The sequence below is a fragment of the Rhamphochromis sp. 'chilingali' genome (genome assembly GCF_963969265.1).
Source record: "Rhamphochromis sp. 'chilingali' genome assembly, chromosome: 8".
NCBI classification, from domain to species: Eukaryota; Metazoa; Chordata; class Actinopteri; order Cichliformes; family Cichlidae; genus Rhamphochromis; species Rhamphochromis sp. 'chilingali'.
In genome coordinates, this window is record NC_137935.1 from 41,248,694 (window position 1) to 41,269,827 (window position 21,134).

The window sequence follows — 21,134 nt, forward strand, 5'->3', positions numbered from 1 at the left end:
CAACAGTCCATAAGAGACTTCTGGAAGTTTATTTATGACGTATTGCTGGCATCAAATTTAAAATATGCAAATTTCCTGCTATAGTATGATGTCTCAGTTTAAACATCTGGTGTATATTTTATGCTGTACTGTAAATAAAATATGGGTTTCTAAGATTTGCTGATCATTGCATTGTTTTTATTTCCATTTTGCACAGTGTCCCAATATCTTTGGAGCTCACAGAAGGACAAAAATACAGCTTCGCCCACTCAGTGAACTCATTTTCCTTCCTATCAGATCTTTATGACGCTGAGCTTCCCTATCCTCACATCTATGTTTTCCCACAAACTCTTAATGCTGGAAAACTAAGGTGCTTTTGAATACTGTGTTGCGATGTGCAGCAGGAGCTGGTTTCAATGACGCCCAAACGTCCTATTAAAAAACAAAGCAATAATGATACAGCGGAAGTGAGTTAATGCTTTTAATTCATAAGTCTTTAATATATCATATTATCATATATCATAGTTGGAATTCAGTTTATATGTTAACATACTGCATTATTGCATGTACTTGGGGATCAGGCAAGTAATGGAAGCCTGCATAGAAATGTATTTAAGAAAGTTTCTTAAATTTCAAAATGCCTAAATGGAACAGATACATCTGTGTTAGTCAAAGCGTTCAGAGACCCTCCTTCATGCTTGCTTCATCAGGAGTCAACGACTCTCCACAGAGTGAGGAGCACCACAGGCCACAGGGAGGTTGGGCTTGCAGCACAGCACTTTGGGACTCGTTCTGTAAGGATAAGAAGAGCACAGCTTGTCTCATCCTGTTTGATGGAGCCTGACAGTGATGCGTCTGCTACACAGTTAACACTTTCTGCTGCAGTTTGAATGAATTAACTGCACTTTTATTGAGCTCGAGTTCTTTTAACTTCTTTGATCTGTTCTCTTGACACATCAAGTTGCATGGATTCAACTGCGGCACTCCACACCATGCATGAGTGGACAACACTCATATTCATTTCAGTGTTGTATCTGGCAAGCTTTAGGATCGAGGAAACGTGATTAGAAAAAGACATGAGCTCATTTATTTTAGATTATTTTAACCACAAATTCTGTCTCTCACCTGCAGATCTATTCTACTGTAAAGATGTATTAAAAATAAATAAATCAGTAACATTGCAAGCACTAGTTATTCAGAATTGTTAAACCTGGCAGTTATTTTCTTTGATATCTGATTAATTATCGAGTGTGCTATTTTTCAATTCAATTTTATTTTATTTATACAGCGCCAAATTGCAACAACAGTCGCCTCAAGGAGCTTTATATTGTAAGGTCGACCCTACAATAATACATACAGAGAAAACCCAACAATCATATGACCCCCTATGACCAAGCACTTTGGTGACAGTGGGAAGGAAAAACTCCCTTTTAACAGGAAGAAACCTGGAGGGGCGGCGCCATCTGAGAAGGAAGACAGGATAAAGACATGCTGTGGAAGAGAGACAGAGATTAATAACAAGTACGATTCAGCAGAGAAGTCTATTAACACATAGTGAGTGAAGAAGAAACACCCAGTGCATCATGGGAATCCCCCGGCAGCCTACGTCTATTGCAGCATAACTAAGGGAGGATTCAGGGTCACCTGGTCCAGCCCTAACTATATGCTTTAGCAAAAAGGAAAGTTTGAATTTTAAAAGTAGAGATAGTGTCTGTCTCCTGAATCCAAACTGGAAGCTGGTTTGCCAGGAAATTGTCAACTGTATGCTAACCATCGTCCCCTAAAGCCTAGAACATATTCAAAATGCTTTGGATGCATTAGAGCAGCGGTCCCCAACCCCCGGGCCTCGGACCGGTACCGGTCCGTGAGTCGTTTGATACCGGGCCACGAGAGTTGAGGCTCAGGTGTGAAATGTATGGTTTTCAGGGTTTTATTGGTTTTCAGCGTTACTTTGTTATCGTTTTTATGGTTTACTCGGTTTTCCTGGGTCTTTTCAGTGTGTTATGAATAAATCTTCTTTTTTCGGTGCTAGTTTTATTTTGTTGTATTTATCCGCGACACCTTAAAGGCCGGTCCGTGAAAATATTGTCGGGCATAAACCGGTCCGTGGTGCAAAAAAGGTTGGGGACCGCTGCATTAGAGCACTTTTCAAAAATTTTTACATAATAATTATTGATAAATCCATTTTAAATACTAGGACACCGGCAAGCATCAACTTACTTTGATATTTGTGTCAATTAAGCAAAATTATTACACTGACAAGCACAGTTGGGGCTCAATACTGGCACAAAATATTGATTTCATTTTCCAGTTTTAGCTATTGTAAGTTTTTACAATGGAAATAAACAAATCAACAAAAGCAAAACAAAAAACCCACAATGGATGAAAAACTATTTGTTAACATTTTGCATATGACTGGGTAGTATTAGCAATTTATAGCAACAGGAAATCAGGAAATAAATCACTTTCTCTTGTATTTTGATTACAGTGAAGATTTAAGACTGGCTGGGCCACTGACCTTTAAATGATCACCTGCTGAACTAAATCCTCGCTATGAGTCTCTGTCTCTACCCACCTGTGAAATTTGCTCATCAGTTTAAAGGTGGCTATATGCTTGTGAAATTTTGCACACATGCAATCCCAAAGTGGACAATGTCTGTCTATAAACGGGCATTCAACACTTCCCAAGGTGCTCAAAATGACCTTTGTGGTAGTTCCAACTAGGCTTTTTACAACTGCGTTGCATCTTTAAAGTAATGATTATTGATTAGTTGATCTCCTTTGCAAAAGTATTACATTTCTCTCCTAACCATGGAACCCATTCTGGGTTATCTGGTGAATAAAATGTTGGCACACCGGGACAAGAACATCTTGCTAAGAAATCTGGGGGCAGAGTTGGGCTGCTGTGTAATGAATACTTACGTTTTTCTTTGTGTGTCTTGTAGTCTATGGTGATATTCTTCGTTTCAGTCCTCTTGTTTCTTGTCAGTGTGCATGTGAAGTTTGTCACATTACCAGTCTCTTGCAACTCGCTAAGACTGTGTTCTGTTAATGGGACAGTGTAATTCTTGCACATCGTGTTTTTCATTGTAGCCAGTATACCTCCATTCGATGTCTTGAATTCACAGCTGAAGGGCTTATAGGGAGGTTGTGAACAGTCTTGATAGTAGCACTGCAATCTTTGAAAAGATCAAATGGTATGGTTAATATAAGGCACACTCCATTTAATGTTAGGGTTCAGTACAGCATATGCATTCGATGTGATAGTGGCATTAACACTGAAAGCTCGAACCTGAGACTGTTATTTTCCTTTGTGTCGATGCAAGCAGTAAACACACCAAAATCCCCCACCTTTTTGGCAGAGATAGAGCCTGTAATCAGATTTTTGGATACATCATGTCATACACAGTCACAGTCAAGGCGTTCTTCAGATGTATATACAAAACTCCAGTTCTAATAGTTCCCCCAAACTAAACTTTAGAACTTCTAGTGCTGATGAACTATCATTTAGCTCACACACTTTAGTGCAGGGGTGGGGAACTCCAGGCCTCAGGGCCGGTGTCCTGCCCAGTCCTGCTTCAGTGTTCAAAAAAACTCACTTTGATTTTTGAAAAAAAAAAGCAGGACATTCAGCTGTTCAGGAACTTTATTTTCAATAGTTTCCATTCTTATAGAGCAGCGGTGCCCAACCCCCGGGCCTCGGACCGGTACCGGTCCGTGAGTCGGTTCGTACCTGACCGCGAGAGTTGAGGCTCAGGTGTGAAATGTATAGTTTTCAGGATTTTTATCAGTTTTCAGCGTTATTTTGTTGTCATTTTTATCGTTAACTCGGTTTTCCTGGGTCTTTTCACGTGTGTTATGAATAAATCTTCTTTTTTCGGTACTAGTTTTATTTTGTTGTATTTATCCGCGACACCTTAAAGGCCGGTCCGTGAAAATATTGTCAGGCATAAACCGGTCCGTGGCGCAAAAAAGGTTGGAGACCGCTGTTATAGAGGGTTCAAGCTGCTCTTGTTCGTAGACTGAAAGTTACCAGCAAACCTGACAATCTCTTAAGTGAGAAAATGAATGAATACATCCATAATCACTACAGATCTCACATTAACACAAATGGAAATTTGGACGTGACAATTTTGCTTTGCAGGCAGAAGTAGTGTGTGTGAAGGGTCTCAGTTATCAAGGTCATGGTAGTCTAAGAAGCTTGGAAAGAAAAGCGACTGGACTTCTTTAAGTTTCCTGAAGATGTTTCGCCTCTCATTCGAAGAGGTTCTTCAGTTCTAACACTGGATGGTGGAGAGTCCCAGGTAGTTAAGCCCTAGTGGGAGTTGTGTCTCATCACATGAGCCAAGGTGTGAAAAGGGATATGGGTCCTTATCAGCAGAGTTTCGGGTGAAACCATTGTGAGACCTTGCCTTAATCTATCACGGGACCTATTGAGATCACCTGATGCAAGATGTGAGTGGGCGTTGAACTGCATTGTTACGCAAACAATACGCAGTCTCGATTTCTTCTGTGGGATTTGGATGGTAGGCTCAGAGCTCAGTGTAAACCACATATATCATGTATCATTACATTAACAGTTCAGGCTGGTGTTCATGGTGTAATTGTGTAGGGATGGGTTAATCTTTGCACACACTTTGGGTCCCTTAGTACCAACTGAGAATCATTTAAACTCCACAGTCTACAGTGCATCCAGAAAGTATTCACAGCACTTCATTTGCTCCACATTTTGTCACGTTACAGCTTTATTCCAAAAAGTGTTCAGTCGGAAGATCAAACTTTGAGCCTGAGGTCCAGAGCGTTCTGGAGCAGGTTATCATCAAGGATGTCTCCGTCCATTGCTGTGTACGTCTTTCCCTCCAGCCTCTCCCAGTTTCTGCTTCCAAAAAAAAGAGATAGACGTCCTTCGGGAATGTTCACCTCTCTTGTCAAAGTAACAATGGAGCTCTGTGAGAGTGACCATTAGATTCGTGGTCACCTCCCTGGGTAAGACCCTTCTACCCTGGTCCCTCCTGCTAGCCATGCAGCCAGCTCTAGTGAGTCCTGGTGGTTCCAAATTGTGCTCACTGAAACCTTCAAGGCTATAGACATTGTTCTGTAACCTTCCTTAGACCTGTGTCTCGTTACAATCTGATGTCTGTAGATAATCCTCAGTCATCCAGGTAAGTAAAAACAGTTGATTCTGTTCATCTGGACGTTTTCAGTGGAAGAAACGTTTCGTCGCTCATCCAAGTGACTTCTTCAGTCCAAACTGACTGCAGGTTTCTATTCTATTCTAACATTCTTGACAAATATCTGTTGTAATTTTTCTCTTCTTTATATCCAATAATGATTTGCCTACATTAATGTATTGCCATGTCCACGTAGGCCTGAAAGCCACTGTACTGTCTGACTGAATTCTTTAAATGCTTTAAAACTTTAAATGCTCCAGCTTCATTATCACCAACCCACCCAAAACTACTTTTTTATCCTTTCCTCTTTCCCAACAATTTTCTAACATTTCTCTAATACGATGACTTTTATTATGACCTTTCAAATTTATACAATAATTAACCTTTAACACTTGCCTTGTAACAATTCTTCGGATTGTACTTGTAAAGCACATATTGGTGTTGTCTTAATCGTCCCTAAACAAATTATCAGTGCACCGATCATAAAATACCTTCCCTCCAATCCATACCTCCATTCCTACATACTCCAAATCCCCTTTCTCTTATTTTATATGGAATACTACACTCAATGAAACACACCCGCTGTCACGGTTCTGGGTCAGTTTCGAACCAGTATTTTGAGTTTTGATTGTTAGTTTATTTTTTGAATGATTGTTGTGGTTTTGGGTGCGATGATTATTATTATTGTTAGAGTTCCATGTTTCTGTTTATTTGGGTTTAAGATTTGTGCTCTCATGTTTTGTGTGGGTTTAGTTTCATGTGTCATTTTCTGTCTGTCTCTCTCTGTCGAGTCTGCGTCTTAGTGTGATAGTTTCTTGTTCCTGTTTTATTGTGAAGGTCTGCGTCTCATGTGAGTGTGTTCAGTTTTACCTCTGTCTCGTCTTGTTGATTGTTCCCAGCTGTGTCCACCACCTGTGTGTAATTCCCCTGTGTTTCTCTGTGTGTATTTAAGTCGTGTCCTCTGTCATTGTAGTTGCTGGTCCGTCTGCATATCCACCATGTTTCATCCGTGTGTTCCCTGCCGTCATCATCATGTACCATCGTCTTCCTTCCTTTATGTTCAGGTTCGTGTTCGTGCTCAGTAGTCTAGTTGTCCCAGTATAGTTTAGTTCTCCGTTTTGCCGTTTGCCTCTCTTTTTGTGTTCAATAAATCACCTTTACACCTTCACGACTGCCTGCGTTTGGATCCTCCTTTTCCTTTTCTACACGGCTCTTTTCACTCGCCGTGACACCCGCCTCCATTCCCTTCTTTCCTATCACATCTAACTGCAGTATATCCAAAAAAGTCTTCAACCATGTTTCCTGTATACAAATTATGCCATGTTTTTCTGTCTGATTGTATATAAACTGTTTATAATCTTGACCGTTTGACTGTAGGATTAATATGGGTATAAACTGAACCATTACATTCCCCTTCTTGACTTGCCCAACTACAGTTTAGATATGAAGAATATCAGGTGAACTATGACATGCCGCCTTCACAATAATCTGAATCGTCTCCGTCTTGGACTCATGTTGCATTTATTACAATAAATGTCACCATCTTCTTCTTGTCTTCCTCCATTTTTCTTTCAACCGTGTCCACAGCCTTTTTCATTACTCGTTTCTTTCCTATCATGGGTTTTTCACTCGGTCTCTCTTGCTCAACAACACGCCTCTGCACCTGTCACTTCCTGCAGGATCCTCGTTTGTTGAGCAACTGTCTGCTGCCTCGGCACTTCACATCCCCAAAAAGCAACACTGTTCTCCTCCGCAACTACAACATTTTGGTTTTACTCCAACTCCACATTTTCCTTGCTGATGATCTCCAGAACATCGGACACATCTCCTCTTTCCTTTACACATCTTAGCAATATGTCCAAATTGCTGCTAACACCTCATTGGTTTGGGTACAAACTCCATCACACTGAAACGCATCAATCCAATGAAGATCACCTGTGGTACCTCTTCTGTTTCAAATTCCACCTCCACAGGTTCTGTTTCTCCTCTCTGTGGACCTCTTGTCATTAGTCTTACTCCTTTAACTTCCCTGTTTCTGAGTTATAAATTCTCACCCATTTCTTTCATATTTACATTTAACAGCACTACTACAATGGCTCCTTTATTTCCATTATTTCTCTTTCTACTACTCTTACAGTTGTTTTAACACAAACCCCCACAGGTTTCTTCACTTTTACCACCTCAGCTTCTGTGTTACAACCAATCAGCAGATTCCAATCTTCAAGAATCTTAGCATTTTTGATTTGTCCAACTTGTGCTGTAAGTGTTTTTCTCAACTTAAGAGGATTGATTTTCTTTACGCCCTCTTCTTCAAAGCTTGCACTGACATTTACAGATTTGTCTTCTGACTAGGGCTGGGCCATATCATACCGTTCATGGTAATACTGGTATAATTTTGGGCAACAATAGAAAAATGAAATATCGCGATAGAATATTAGTAAAACGCGCATGCGCAGTGCCTTTGTTTTCATACGCACACATCGGAAAAAGCATGGCGGCGAAAGCAAATCGTTGAATGAAACAGATGAACCAGAACTGGTTTGTAAAAATGCTGCAGCTTCAGTGGTGTGGAACTGGTTTATAGTGATGTGCAGATCGATCCTGAAATATCGATTCCTCCGATATCAAACATTTATGTTCTAGAATCGATTCTCACATTAAAATATCGATATTTTAGTAATTTAGGGTAAATTTGTAGTTTATCACTAACAGGAACACAGTGGAAAGAAACTATAACATTCGGATTGTCTACATTCAAAGGAACTACTTCCTCTTCCGCCTTTCATAGTCATGTGCGAAATACGGCTGTATAACAATGGCTGAGTGTAATTGTGCGGACGTATTTTATCTCCACAAACAGCTGAGACGTGGTTTGTGTCACGGCTGGCAGGGTGAGCCGTGTGGTGTAGGAGGAAAAGGACCCAAAATGCAGGCAGTTGACTGGTGATGAGAGTGAAGTTTTATTTGCAGAAGTGGAGCGACTGAACAGGTAGTGAGAAAAGACGAATGACTGAAAAAACCTAGACTGGGAAAACTAAATAACAAACCTAAGCATGAAACGGGGAGCAGAGAATGCAGAGCGACGTCGTTACACCGAGAAACACAGACGATCCGACGATGAACAGAAGCCAACACACACTATAAATACACACTAGGTAATGAGGAGATGACATGCAGGGGTGGACACAGCTGACACTAATGGACATGATGAGAGGGAGACCTACAAAGTAAAACCGGAAACACACAGACTGTTTTGCAACAAAAACGCAGGGACCTGAACAGAGCACAGAGGGGAGACACAGCTGGGAGCAATTAGGCTAACGAAACAGGGGAGAGGTAAAACTGAACACACTGACATGAGACATGAACTTTCAGAGTAAAACAGGAAACTAACAGACACAGAGAACCAGGCAGGACACTGAACTTGACAGGCAGACTCATGAGCAGACACAATGACACCATGGACAGACAGAGGGAACACAGAGAAGTGGGAGCAGGCAGGCAAAGAACAGAAACCTAACAAATGGCAAAATCACAACAGAATGCACACTCGGAATGAACAAAAGCATAAGGAAACACAAAACACTGAGTCCTCAGACACAGGACCATGACAGTTTGCGATACATGTGGCAAAAAAGTGAGGTGTTGTGGCCATAATTGCCAACCTTGAGACCTCAGAATTAGGGAGACATTCAAAAGGGCTGTTTTGGGGGGGGGGGGGATAATTTTACAGTGTTTATTTATCGGATAAAATACGTTAAATGTCACCGTTATTATTGGCCGGCCTGGAAACACCGGGGGTGTCCAAATTCAGAGGCTGCTTCCACCTGAGGACCCGCCCTTCGCGGTCTAAAGAAAGCCGGGTAGTACGTCACGAGCTCCCTCAGTGGAGTGAAACTCTGCCGTCTGCTCCTTGCTATCTAAAATATAACCGGGCGCTGGCATAAACTCTCGACCGTCTCACACTTTGTTTAATTAGTTTTCTGTTTGATGTTTATTCAGCTGTGTGAAAACCCGGAAGAACCCTCCCGAGGGATTAATAAAGTTAAATTTAATTTAATCTAATCTAATAACTTTAATCTCAGCCAAACTGATTTACTCACGAACAAATAAAACACTGAAAAAGCCAAACAAGAACATTTTTAAGTTAGCAAAGTGACTTATATATCATGTTTAACGCGAGCAGTGAAAGACCGCGGGGGGTTGAAGACGATGTGTCGGTCGGCTCAGATGTTTGAAGTTTACACAGCTACATTCTCACCTGAAAATGCGACCCAGAAAGACAAATAAGAGTAATATTAAAACTGAGTAGCTGCCGCCATTGTTGTAAACTGGAATTGGCTGGGCCGCGCTATGAATATGCAATATGGTTTTCCAATTTTGTTGCCCGGGTGGAAAATTGGGAGAAATTCGGGAGAATGGTGGCTCCGGGAGATTTTCAGGAGGGCCATTGAAATTCGGGATTCTCCCGGAAAAATCGGGAGGGTTGGCATGTATGGTTGTGGCAACATCACTAACCTTGTCAAACACCTCAGAGTAAATCATATCACAGAATATGACGAACGTATGTTGAGGCGAACTGAAGAGGAGGACAGGGACAGGTGCTGCTAGGGCGAGACAGACGTCTCTCACAGAGTCCTTTAGTGCTGCAGGCAGGCAACGTGTTCAAATAGGCACAACTTCATTTTTTTTTTATTTCTATATGATGAACTCTGCGTTATTAAGTGATAAGAACAAATAATCTGATGTCCTGTAATCATTATGACGCTATAATTTGAGATACAATAAATAAAATAAGTTTTTGTACAAAGTATCGGTATCGGATCAGTATCGTCGATACCACCCTGAATATTACTTGGTATCGGATCGGAAAGGAAATCAGTGGTATTGCACATCACTACTGGTTTAGCTTTCGTCCGTCAGATACACAACAAAGCACTATTTTTGGTGGAGCATGCTAGCGGGCCGTCGTTATTACTGTGTTGTTTGGAAAATACGGCGCACTTAAAATCAATCCTTTGATTTCTCTGAAAGTCGACAGCGCCCCTTATAATCCCGTGTGCCTTATGTTTGAACTCTGGTTGTGTTTACTGACCTCGAAACGATTTTATGTGCACGGTGCTCGAAAATCTGTCAGATGTTTCAGTACGACTTTGCTGAGCTACGAAGCCGCACCGCTTGATAGATTGTCGGAGCATTGCGGCTATCGTAGGCGGAGCCTCGCGGAGTGATACGTTCTGTGCTTCAACATAATGTTACCGTATTGTGTGTGTATAACCTCTTTTTAAGTTTTGTGGATATTATACATGGTTATGCTGAGGATATGTCGGCCAGTTTACACTGAAATGCCTTTTGGTCAAACTGTCAGCGAGGAATTAGCACTGTTACATTTTTATATAACTTTAATGCACATAAAAAACAGCTGCTTGTTTAAGTGCAAATACACTGATGGGTTTTTTTGCACTAATAAAGTTGTGGAGTTGTAAAGCATTTTGTCTAGTGTCAATTATATCATCAGTTATATCGTTATCGCAAATTTTCAAATGTATATCGTGATAAATATTTTTGGTCATATCGCCCTGCTCTACTTCTGACAAATCGGTTTCTTCTGTACTACCCTCACGTCTCTCTTTTTCCTCTTCCTTTCACTTGCTCTGCGCATGTTTCCACCCTTCCCCACCTTTGCCCACTCATTCTCTTCACTTGGACCACCAATCACTTCCTCTCACCTACCATCCATACTATTCCTTTCATTTTTTCTCCTTCCATCAAGGCCATACCCTGGATTATGAGAGGAAGCCTGCAGGTGATTGTTACCCTCAGCCAACTCTCCTGTGAAACCTCGCTCACTCCTTAAAAAACCCCCAATCAACTCCAAAATCTGCACTGTTGACACTGAAGCAGTGTTGCCAACTTAGCGACTTTGTCGCTATATTTAGCGAGTTTTCAGACCCACTTAGCGACTATTCTTTTTCCCTAAAAAGTGACTAGCCACAAATCTGGTGACTTTTTCTACTGTTATTGGAGACTTATTTATGACAACTTTTTGACATGAAAGCGCGTATCGCTCTTACTCTCAACAAGCAGCGGGTGCTGCCGTGGGCACCTCGCCTGTGCCACTCATGGGCAGAAGATAGTCCTCACGCAGCTGCTATCAGGGCAGGAGACGTTCACACCTGCGTCCAAACCGCAAATGAAACGCGCATGAGCGAAGCCGCTGCTCCCACACTGACTGTAACGCAATCTTTTCTTGTTGTTTTGTGGATCACAAGGTTTAAAACTACTTATAAACACACACACACAAAGTAACTCCCCCAGAATGCCTACTTTGAGTCACTTTTGCTGGTCCAGGCCCGGGTAAAGGAGCAGGGTTGGAATGGTGACATTAAAAACAACAATAATTGCTAAAAGAAATTTAATTTGTGGTGACAATTAAATTCTAAATGCATTTAACTCACTTTATGTCTCTTCCATGATTTTATTTCTGTCTCCAAAAACGTAGGTTACAATTACATTAGCATGACCAATTATGCAAATTAGGCAATGATGTCATTTAGTGACTTCTAGCGACTTTTAGGACAGCCAAAAGCGATTTTCCTTACTGAGGAGTTGGCAACACTGCACTGAAGGCACACAGCTCTCCAGACCTGCCAGTCAAGCACCTCACACCTCTGACACTTTCCACTGTGAGACCTTATATACACAGGCCTGTGCCTTTCAAAAGCATGTCCAATTAACTGAGTTTTTTCCACAGGTGGACTCAGATCAAGTTGTAGGAACATCTGACAGACGATCAATGGAACGTTGGAACATATATGTAAATATATGTGTGCATGTATGCATGAGTGTATCCGTATGTTTGCAGGTGTATATATAACTTGTACATATCGTTCTTGTGTAAATGTAAATTTGTCTGTGTTATTTTGTAAATACATAAGCTATTGGCATCTTTCCATGTGTGTGAAATACACAAACTGCCTTTCTTGTAACAGTGACAATAAAGAGCCATTCTATTCTATTCTATTCTATTTCACCATGAGCACTAGCTCGACCTGTTGCCTGTAGTACTAGCGAGGTGTAATTAACGTGAAGTATCTGGTGAGCAGATGTATGAATATGAAGCTACTTCCGTAAGATTATTACTTTTACTTAAGATAAAAAGTTTTTTTCTTCCAATTTGCAAAATATTTATCCAGCACAATATTACGTTTAAATTATGTCTTTTCCTTGTCATCTGTGATAGGACACAGGGCTGAAAATCACATCCAGTGTTTTCTAACACCAGTTTTCACTCTGATTTTATTTCTGATTAAATATTCAGATTTTCTTGTGGGCCTCCTTACAAACTGCTAGTAAAAGCCTGCTTCTAAATAATGTTGCATATTCTTATGATTAGCAAAATGACTTCGAACACTACAGCAGATCTGTTGCTGAATAATCAGAATCAGAATCAGAATCAGAATACTTTATTGATCCCTGGGGGAAATTATTTTTTGTTACAGTGCTCCATTTTAATATCTATGGGCCGGTGTCCTGCAGGTTTTAGATCTCACCCTGGGTCAACACACCTGAATCAAATGAGGAGTTCATCACCAGGCCTCTGGAGAACTTCAAGACATGTTGATGAGGTCATTTAGCCGTTGAAATCAGCTGGACACATCTAAAACCTGCAGTACAGCGGCCCTGAGACCTGGAATTGGCTGTTGTCTGCTTCAATGTTATAATGATGGATTGCATTTATATAAAATTGACAGACAGAGCTGGGGATCAACTGGCAGTGTTCCAGTTACAAGATGAGCTTCCCAATCCCCTGAACCACGATCGCCCCTTATGACTGGAAACAATGTTTTCAGCTGATAATGGTTCTTATGGGTTGTTGAGCCCAAGAGTTAAAATATGTGAAATTCTTTTCAAATTACCTTTAAAACTGAAGCAATGTGTTACAACTAGACATTCATTCACTAGTACCTAGATTTACACGTACTATGTATTAATTTATATGTCTAAACAGATCCTTCAAATAGTCTAACATATTCAGATGTCAGTGAAGTAAGCTTACCCATGACGAGGAAGAGAAGAGCCCCTGGGACTTGCATTTTCCAGATCTAGTGTTTGACAGAAAACAGAAAGAAAGCGTGATGCTGTTGCCTTGAGAAAAAAAGTATCTGTAATATTATTTATTATTTTAACATATCAGTGATATTTTATCCAGTCTTTACCTTAACCCTAGAACACTATCGCCGGGAGATTTTCACCCGAGCAAATGTATTTACATAATTTTCAATATGTTGCGTTTGTCTGAGTGTGGTGGGTCCCTGGGTAGCTTCAGCATTGTCTTTGACGTCTTTGAAGGCGTGGGTGTTTCCCTACCCCAAATCCCGCTTTTTCCTACAGGCATGTGTTTGGGTGAATTTCACCCGGCAATAGTGATAGAGGGTAAAGTAGGTTTTGGGTGGATTTCACCCGGTGATAGTGTTAGTGTATAAAATCAGGTGATCTTGCCGCATTTCAAGGGTGACAACATTCAGGCTCACCATATTTACTGTCCCTCTTCAACTACAGCTGTCACCCTGTTGCAGGTTTAGTGTCTTTGGCATCCCAGCTAGTGAGTAACACATAGGTAAGGTTTGTTTAACTTGGCAATTGTTAGCTCCAGTGCATTTCTCTTTACCAAAGAACTAACCTTGGTGTACTTCCTCCCTGACAAAGCTTCAAAAAAGAAGGTTGTACTGCTCCTGTCATCCATGCATACACAACCAAGCATAGGACCCACTCGTAAGCCCGAAGTGATTGAATTTTACAACAAAACAAAGGGAGGTGTCGATACTTTTGACCAGATGTGCGCTCACTATGGTTGTGGAAGAAAAACCAAGAGATGGCCCCTTTGCGTGTTCTATGGCATGATCAATGCTGGTGTGATAAACTAATGGATCATTCACAATGAGAATGCAATGAAGAGAGGTGAAAACCAAATGCAGAAGAGGCCTTATATGCAGGCTTTGGCATTGGCACTCATCAAACCATGGGCAGAGCAGAGGCTCCCCTCTTCAAATCTGTCACGTCAACTCAGAGTCCTGATCTGTAGCGTGCTCGACATCCCTACCCCTGGCACTCTTGAAGGTGAGGCAGGACCAGTGGCAGCAGTGGTCCCTTAGTGAGGTGTGCTGACTGCCCCACAGGCTTGGACAGGAAGACGCGATACAGGTGCCATGTCTGCCGTCGACCGGTGTGTCCACGCCATTACTACCCTGTGTGTACTGACTGCATGTAAGGAATAGGTAAGTAAGAGTGGTCCTGGAATTTGCACGTTATCCTTATTTAGTGCAGTGGTTATAAATAAATATCAACAAGTGGTGATTTCCAAGTGAATTCATATGGTAAAAAAAAATTTTTTAGTCAACTGGTCATTTTTACCCACTCAAAAAATGCCATTTTTTGTTTCTCTCTCCTGCAGCTGTTCACGTGTCAAGGAGACTGTGCCTTCACCAGGGAAGACTCAAATATCCCATGAATGGGTGGACCAAAGACCAAGTTTCCAGCATCATTATATTTTTGTTTAGGATTTGTTTTGTTCTCCAACTGCTAATTTTCCAGAAATTTTGGAGCATTTTTTAGGGTCCCCCCATGAAACTTTTTTTTCCATTTTCTTAGATATGGCACAGCTGAAAATACAAGAAAACCACTCTAATTTGTCATGTGTTGTCATATATTTTATATATTTTGATGACAAGTACTTTTTGTTGGGTATATTATATTTGGTAAAAATCACCCAGCGTTAGTGATGGTGTTCTAGGGTTAAAACATTTGTTTTTTACAGTTTGAATTATGAAAGGAATTTAGTCAGTCACAACACATCTTTGGTAGTTTATAGGAATATAAAAACCATCAAATAAGAGTGAACCCAGCAAACATTTTTTAAACTGTGACCATCCAATGTTTGCCATGGAAAACATAAATGCATGTGCTTTTGTTTCTTTAGCCCAGTGACATCTAATCCACATCTAATTTGACACCCAATATCAGCATTATCAAGTGTGGTTAAGTAGGATTGTGCTACAAGGCGTGCTCAGCTAAGGTTTACTGTACTTTCTACATGAGTACAAGGTTGCACGTCTTCTGAGAACGGACGCATATGGCTACAAGTGCTCTAGTCTATCCTTACATGCTGAAGAAGAAGATGTAGAAGCACTATCACAAAAAACTACATGTGGAAGACGGTGACGGTGCAGTGGCTCTCACTCTCAGACACTTCTGGCCTTGTTTTGTTGTTTTGTGCACAAGGGCACTCCATCCCACTGATATGACAAATATATATTGATATTATGCTGACGATATGACGTGGCACAGCCCAAAAACAGAATCGGTACATTATTTGAAGGTGGTAACTAACTGGTGACAACTAATTCTGTGGCTGTGGGGTGGCTGTAGCTCAGGTGGCAGAGCAGGTCAGCCACTAATCAGAAGGTTGGTGGTTCGATCCCAGGCTGCCTCCTGGCTGCATGCCAAATATCCTTGGGCAAGATACTAACCCCATGTTTGCCTACTGGTGGTGGTCAGAGGGCCCGGTGGCGCCAGTGTCCGGCAGCCTCGCCTCTGTCAGTGCGCCCCAGGGCAGCTGTGGCTACAATGTAGCTGCCATCACCAGTGTGTGAATGACTGAATGTAGTGTAAAGCGCTTTGGGGTCCTATGGACTAGAAAAGCGCTATACAAATGCAGACCATTTACCATAATTCATAAAACACAATATACAAATAATAATGTATAATGTGTATGTGTTAGTCCCCATAGGGAACTAGTTCCTCTGCATTTAACCCATTCACCCAGTGAAGCAATGGGCAGCCACCAATGCAGCGCCCGGGGAGCATTGTGTAGGGACGGTACCTTGCTCAGGGGTACCTCAAGGTAGCCATTCAGTGGAGTTGAACCCCCGACCTTCCGATCATGGGGCCACCACTCTACCTACTGAGCTATCCCTGCCCTCCACCATTATTGGAGGGCAGGGATAGCTCAATAGGTATCCCTGCCCTCCAATAATGGAGGAGGGCAGGGATGGTGCTATTGTCGTAGGGGTAGTGCAGCAATGCTCTGCTTTTCTCCAAGTGAAGAACTACAATGTTCAGATAATCTGGGTAAAGTTTAAATGACACCAAAGGTTATTTCATGAAGGAGAGCCAATAAACAAAAAGGAATAATTCAAGCTGTAAAACTGACATTTAGAACTTACTACACATGTTCTTTAGTACTTTGCAGAATTAAAAAAGGGATTTCCTAAGTAACCTCCCCAAGCAATTTATTGCAACTTGTGCTGAATTTAACGTGGAAAAACGTTTAAAAATCGTGCCTGATGCGGTTGTGCTAAATGCCGTTACGAGTGTTTGGAATTCAAAGCAGGTCATCTAAAAAAAATACAGCGCTTTTCTACTCTGTCTGAGCACTCAAAGCACTTTACACAACTAATTCATTCACCCAAGCACTTTTCTCTGAGCTTTTAAGTGCTAAGTAGTCTACCATTTATACACATTCACACTCCGATGGATGCATTGGAGAGCAACATGGGGTTAGGATGGGCCTAAGGATATTTGGCACGGGATCGAACCACTGACCTTCTGGTTAGTGGCTGACCTGCTCTGCCACCTGAGCTACAGCCACCCCAGTAAACTGGAAGATTGATGGTTCAATCTCTGAGCCCAATCTTGGGCAGCTTACTGATCCTCAAGTTGTCTCTGAATGTTAGCTAGATAGACTTAAAAATTGCATGGAAAAAATTGCTTGAGACATACTGTATAATGTGCTTTGGTCAGCAGAGCACCGCGTAACATCAGTGTGTAATTGGTGCAGATAAATGGCTAGAATGTAGAATTTTAATGAGACAGAATGGACTAAACTAAACCCGAACAGAATGGAGAGGGACTGGTTATTACAGCCACCTTCATTTATCGTAGCTCATGGGTTAGCTTGGGGGTTCAGGGTCTCCTCATTAATACAACCACATAATCACATAGTATGCAGAGAAAACAGGGCCCAGTAACTTCAACACAGGTACGATCAGGACCTAAACATAAATGTTGAAATGTTGTGTTCTCCTTAGAACCCAAGGAGAACACAAATCCACATTCAGTACTGGGTTTGTCAATACTTGCGTCACAAAGCGTCTTCAGTATCTGCACGACACGTAAAGAGCATAAAAAGAAAACCGCAAACAAACGCGCTTTTTTCTGCGCACTTGTGCTTCAACCAGCTGATTTTAGTTTAACTGACAGGAGGAGAAAACTGGGAATCTGCAGATGTGAGAATTGGAGATATGAACTTTTAATTTTTATTGTACAAAAAGACAAGAGTGCGATGGTAATGTGCAAGCGCTGCCAGGACAGAACAACTTTGGCTCTTTGAAACTAACGCGAATCTGCTGCGGCGTATAATCTGTCTGATTCATTCTATAAGAACAGTTTCGGCTGCAGTATAAGAACAATAACACGACGCCTTTGTGCCGCACAAATGCGCAAAAAAAACTTCTAACAAGGAACAAGTGACGTTCAAGAAGAGGGATGCGTCGAGCCGGGGGAAGTTACGTCTCAAAATTTCATTGTGATATTTTATTGATTTATTTTTAAATCAAGCCGTGAGGACCGACCCGTTATGGTAACTCAAGGCAGAAATGTTTGCTGGATGTGGTCACAGCTGAAATGTGCACATGATCACACGTGTCGGCTGAACAGGCGCACAGGACAGCTCTGCCTGAATTAGTGGGTGATCTATGTGAGTGTAAGTGTAGTGTGTCTTACCCTTGGTCTTCCTTGGTTGCCTTGAGTGATTTGCAAGAGTTGGATGGCAGAAATGAAAAGGGAAAGAAAAACATCCGTGTAATGGGCAGGATTGGGCATGATGGAAGCAGCAGCTGGGGTGGAGTTTAAGTGCTGCTGCAGTGCACACATTGTCCCCCACTCGGCATTTAGAGGATTGATATTGAAATCGCTTGTTAAAAAAAGAAGTTTTTTTGCTTGTGTTTTATATGGAGACTTAAAGGTTTTGAGCAAAATGCATAAAATACAGGCAATTTATAAAATGCCAAAAAAGTTCATCTATCCACACTTATCTAATTTTTCTTGTAGTCAGTTATTTATTCATTTATTCCTATTAGATTTCTAGATTTATTTAAACTTTCTTTCTAATGTTTCCACTTTTGCACCCTATAGCATCCACTTATATGCCTCAACTATAAAGCGAAGGGCGGCACTTTATTTACTTTTTTAATCTACCAAAGAGGCACAAACTCAGATGACACTTTCACCAGAGTTTGTTGTGTGTGACAGATAAAGCTCTCCATGCACTAAGCAAGCACATGCGCATCCATAGGTGTTGATAGTACCACAGTTGAACATTATCTCTACATTTACTGCTGCACATTTTATTTATTTATTTTTAAGGTCTTTTTTGGTCTCACTTGATTTCCCTAAGGAAAAGTTGGGTGGTTAAAATCATTTTGACACACCATGAAGGGACAGACTCTGGTCTACATTCATCAAAAGACAATGTCAAAAATAAACACCTGCATATTCTTCCTTTATGTTTCAAAAACAGCTTTGACCTGGCGAGGCACTTCTGTGTTCTGTGGTGTCTGGATGGACATTTACAGCAGATCCAAACAGCCCTTAATACAAACTATTGAAATATTGTTCATACACATTATTTGCTGACTTTATTTCTGACATGTTTATAATATACGCTAAGATAGATCTTGAAACCCAGTTGGGCATCACTTGTTGGCAGCTTGTAGATATTTACGTTCAGATTCTTCAGATAAGAGAATAAGAAAAATAAAGATAAAATAAGTTTAAGAGGTGCTTACACAGGGACTGTATGTAATGCACAATAACACAAGTATCCACACAAAAGGATATAGACATATCTGCAGGTACAGTGTAACCATCAACAGTTTATGTTGATGTTGTGCATCACACATTGCAATAAACCCTGTAAATGATATGTATCCAGACTGTGTGATCAAGGATGAGACTGGCATACCCCATATCATAATCCAAAAATTAATGACATTAAATAATGCTGAATTAATGAAAAGACAAAATTCAGATATTTCACACTCTCAGGTTTGCCTCATGTTGTGCAGCTGCATGTTCTCTCAGCCTTGGAAACGGAAACAATGCCTGTTGCAGTCATTACATTAATGCATCAGGACTAATGGATATGAACTTATGTCTTCATTTCCTGGATCTCCTTCCCCAGGGTAGCATTATGAAATGTTATTGAAAACAATGCAGTGCTATCCAACTGAAAAGGTTACAAACACAACATCTTTGAAAAGTCTACATGCTCATTTTCATGTCAGCAACATGTTTGACAGAAATTAAGTGGTAAAAAGAGAGAGAGGAGGTTGTGCAGTGCTTAAAAACAAATGTTTCATATTCATTGAAGTTCTTTGTCTGCATGATTATTAAAAAAAGTGGAAAAAGAGCCTCTGTGGCACAACAAGTAGTTCCACAGTTTAAGAGTCATGGCTCAGGGTAACGTTTCATTATCTACTGCACATAGTGAAAGATCACACTCTACCATGCAACGAGAAAACCCAAACAACAAGATCCACACACGCCAGCGTCTTCTGTGGTGCGAGGACGCGTTAGAATCTTTTTGTGAAGTGTGATGATGTAGGAAGCTATTTTTTTAAAGAAGAAGAAGAAGGAGGAGCTTTCTGAGGTTTTGTTTACATTTTTGATAAAGCACAGGTTTGAATAGTTTTTAACTCAATCCATTTGCAGTTTAGACTGTACCATGGTTGTTGTTTTTTTAAATTGTGGGGATTGAGTGACCCATGTACAATCGGGAGTTTTGTAATATTTATATTAAAGTGACTGCACAACACCAACATTTGCTAGAATGAGCAGAAGTCAGTCACAGTTTGTTTGATAAACACGGCCAATGAGCTGTGAACACCAAGACACCAAGTGAATGTTACACCATCCAAGTCTGTCTCAGGACTTACACGGTCACAATCTGGTGATTATTATCATTCGATTCTAGGTTTTGCTGTCAGTTATGTAGTTTTGTGTGACTCAACTTTAAATGTTGATTTGATTGTCTGCCAGTAGTGTGCCACATTTGTAGGATACTGTATAACTTTACAAGTGAACATAAGTGCAACATATGCAATGAAAACACTTCTTCCCCAGTAAGAAGACAACAGTAATGTACGGGCAAAGGGAAGATATTAGCGTAGCAGTCAAACTTACCCATGGAAAGCTTTAGATACAGGACACATGGATGAATGATCAATCATTTGTTCAAATTAGATGGAAAATGTTTGGAACCATTGGATCTTCGATTTATGTGAAAATTTGAAGATGAAAACGCTTTAAATTTCTAAATGCAGTTTAAAGTACAGACAGACAGTCTGACTTTTATGTCTTTACTCTTCAACAGATCAATACCAGCAGCAGAGTCTCTGGTTTTATGTGGAGACTACACCCAAGCATCTAACAGATCTAAGTGTGTGGCTAACCCGTCTACAACAGTGGATGGCTGAAAATGAGGCTTCTCACTAATTTTGTCCAAAATGTAATGCGACTGCAGCCTGCTCTCAACATCAGCTAGGTAAGAAGTAAAAAGAGCAGCTCTTTGTGATGCTTCACTAACAGAAACACCCCCACTCGACTCCATGTTCTCTTTTTGCCTGCATGGAGCAGCAGACGCACTCACACCAGCTTCCACAGGAGTGGGAGTAGTGCTGTGCCATACACAGTATTACCAAAACCAGTACTGATACTGTTAGCCTTTAAAGGCAGCAAAAATGAGTTAACACAGATTTCAGCTTTCATGTATTTTGAAACTGTGTTTTCTGGAAACCTGCAGTGTGAAAGTCTCTAAAGCACTTTAGTTTCTGTTGTTTAAATGTGCCGTGAGTGATGTCGCAGTCAACACAGAAAGGCTCAGACATTTTTTACAGTTCAGTTCAATTCAATTCAATTTTATTT

The 21,134-nt window shown here is 40.9% G+C and overlaps 1 protein-coding gene across 2 annotated transcripts; it reads right to left on the reverse strand.

The window, feature by feature from the left end:
* Positions 1–496: 496 nt before the first annotated feature.
* On the reverse strand, positions 497–18,040 carry LOC308401455 (uncharacterized protein). 2 transcript variants are annotated; one of them, XM_080889663.1, is made up of 6 exons: positions 17,934–18,040; positions 13,210–13,255; positions 3,272–3,350; positions 2,902–3,158; positions 1,425–1,470; positions 497–771 (listed from the first exon to the last, which is right to left on the reverse strand). In XM_080889663.1, the coding sequence occupies exons 1-6, from the start codon at positions 18,030–18,032 to the stop codon at positions 693–695; spliced, it is 606 nt and encodes a 201-aa protein (XP_080745789.1). In that variant the 5' UTR covers positions 18,033–18,040; the 3' UTR covers positions 497–692. The 2 variants fall into 2 exon arrangements, with proteins under 2 accessions (XP_080745789.1, XP_080745790.1); XM_080889664.1 differs by lacking the exon at positions 1,425–1,470.
* Between the last annotated feature and the right edge of the window lie 3,094 nt (positions 18,041–21,134).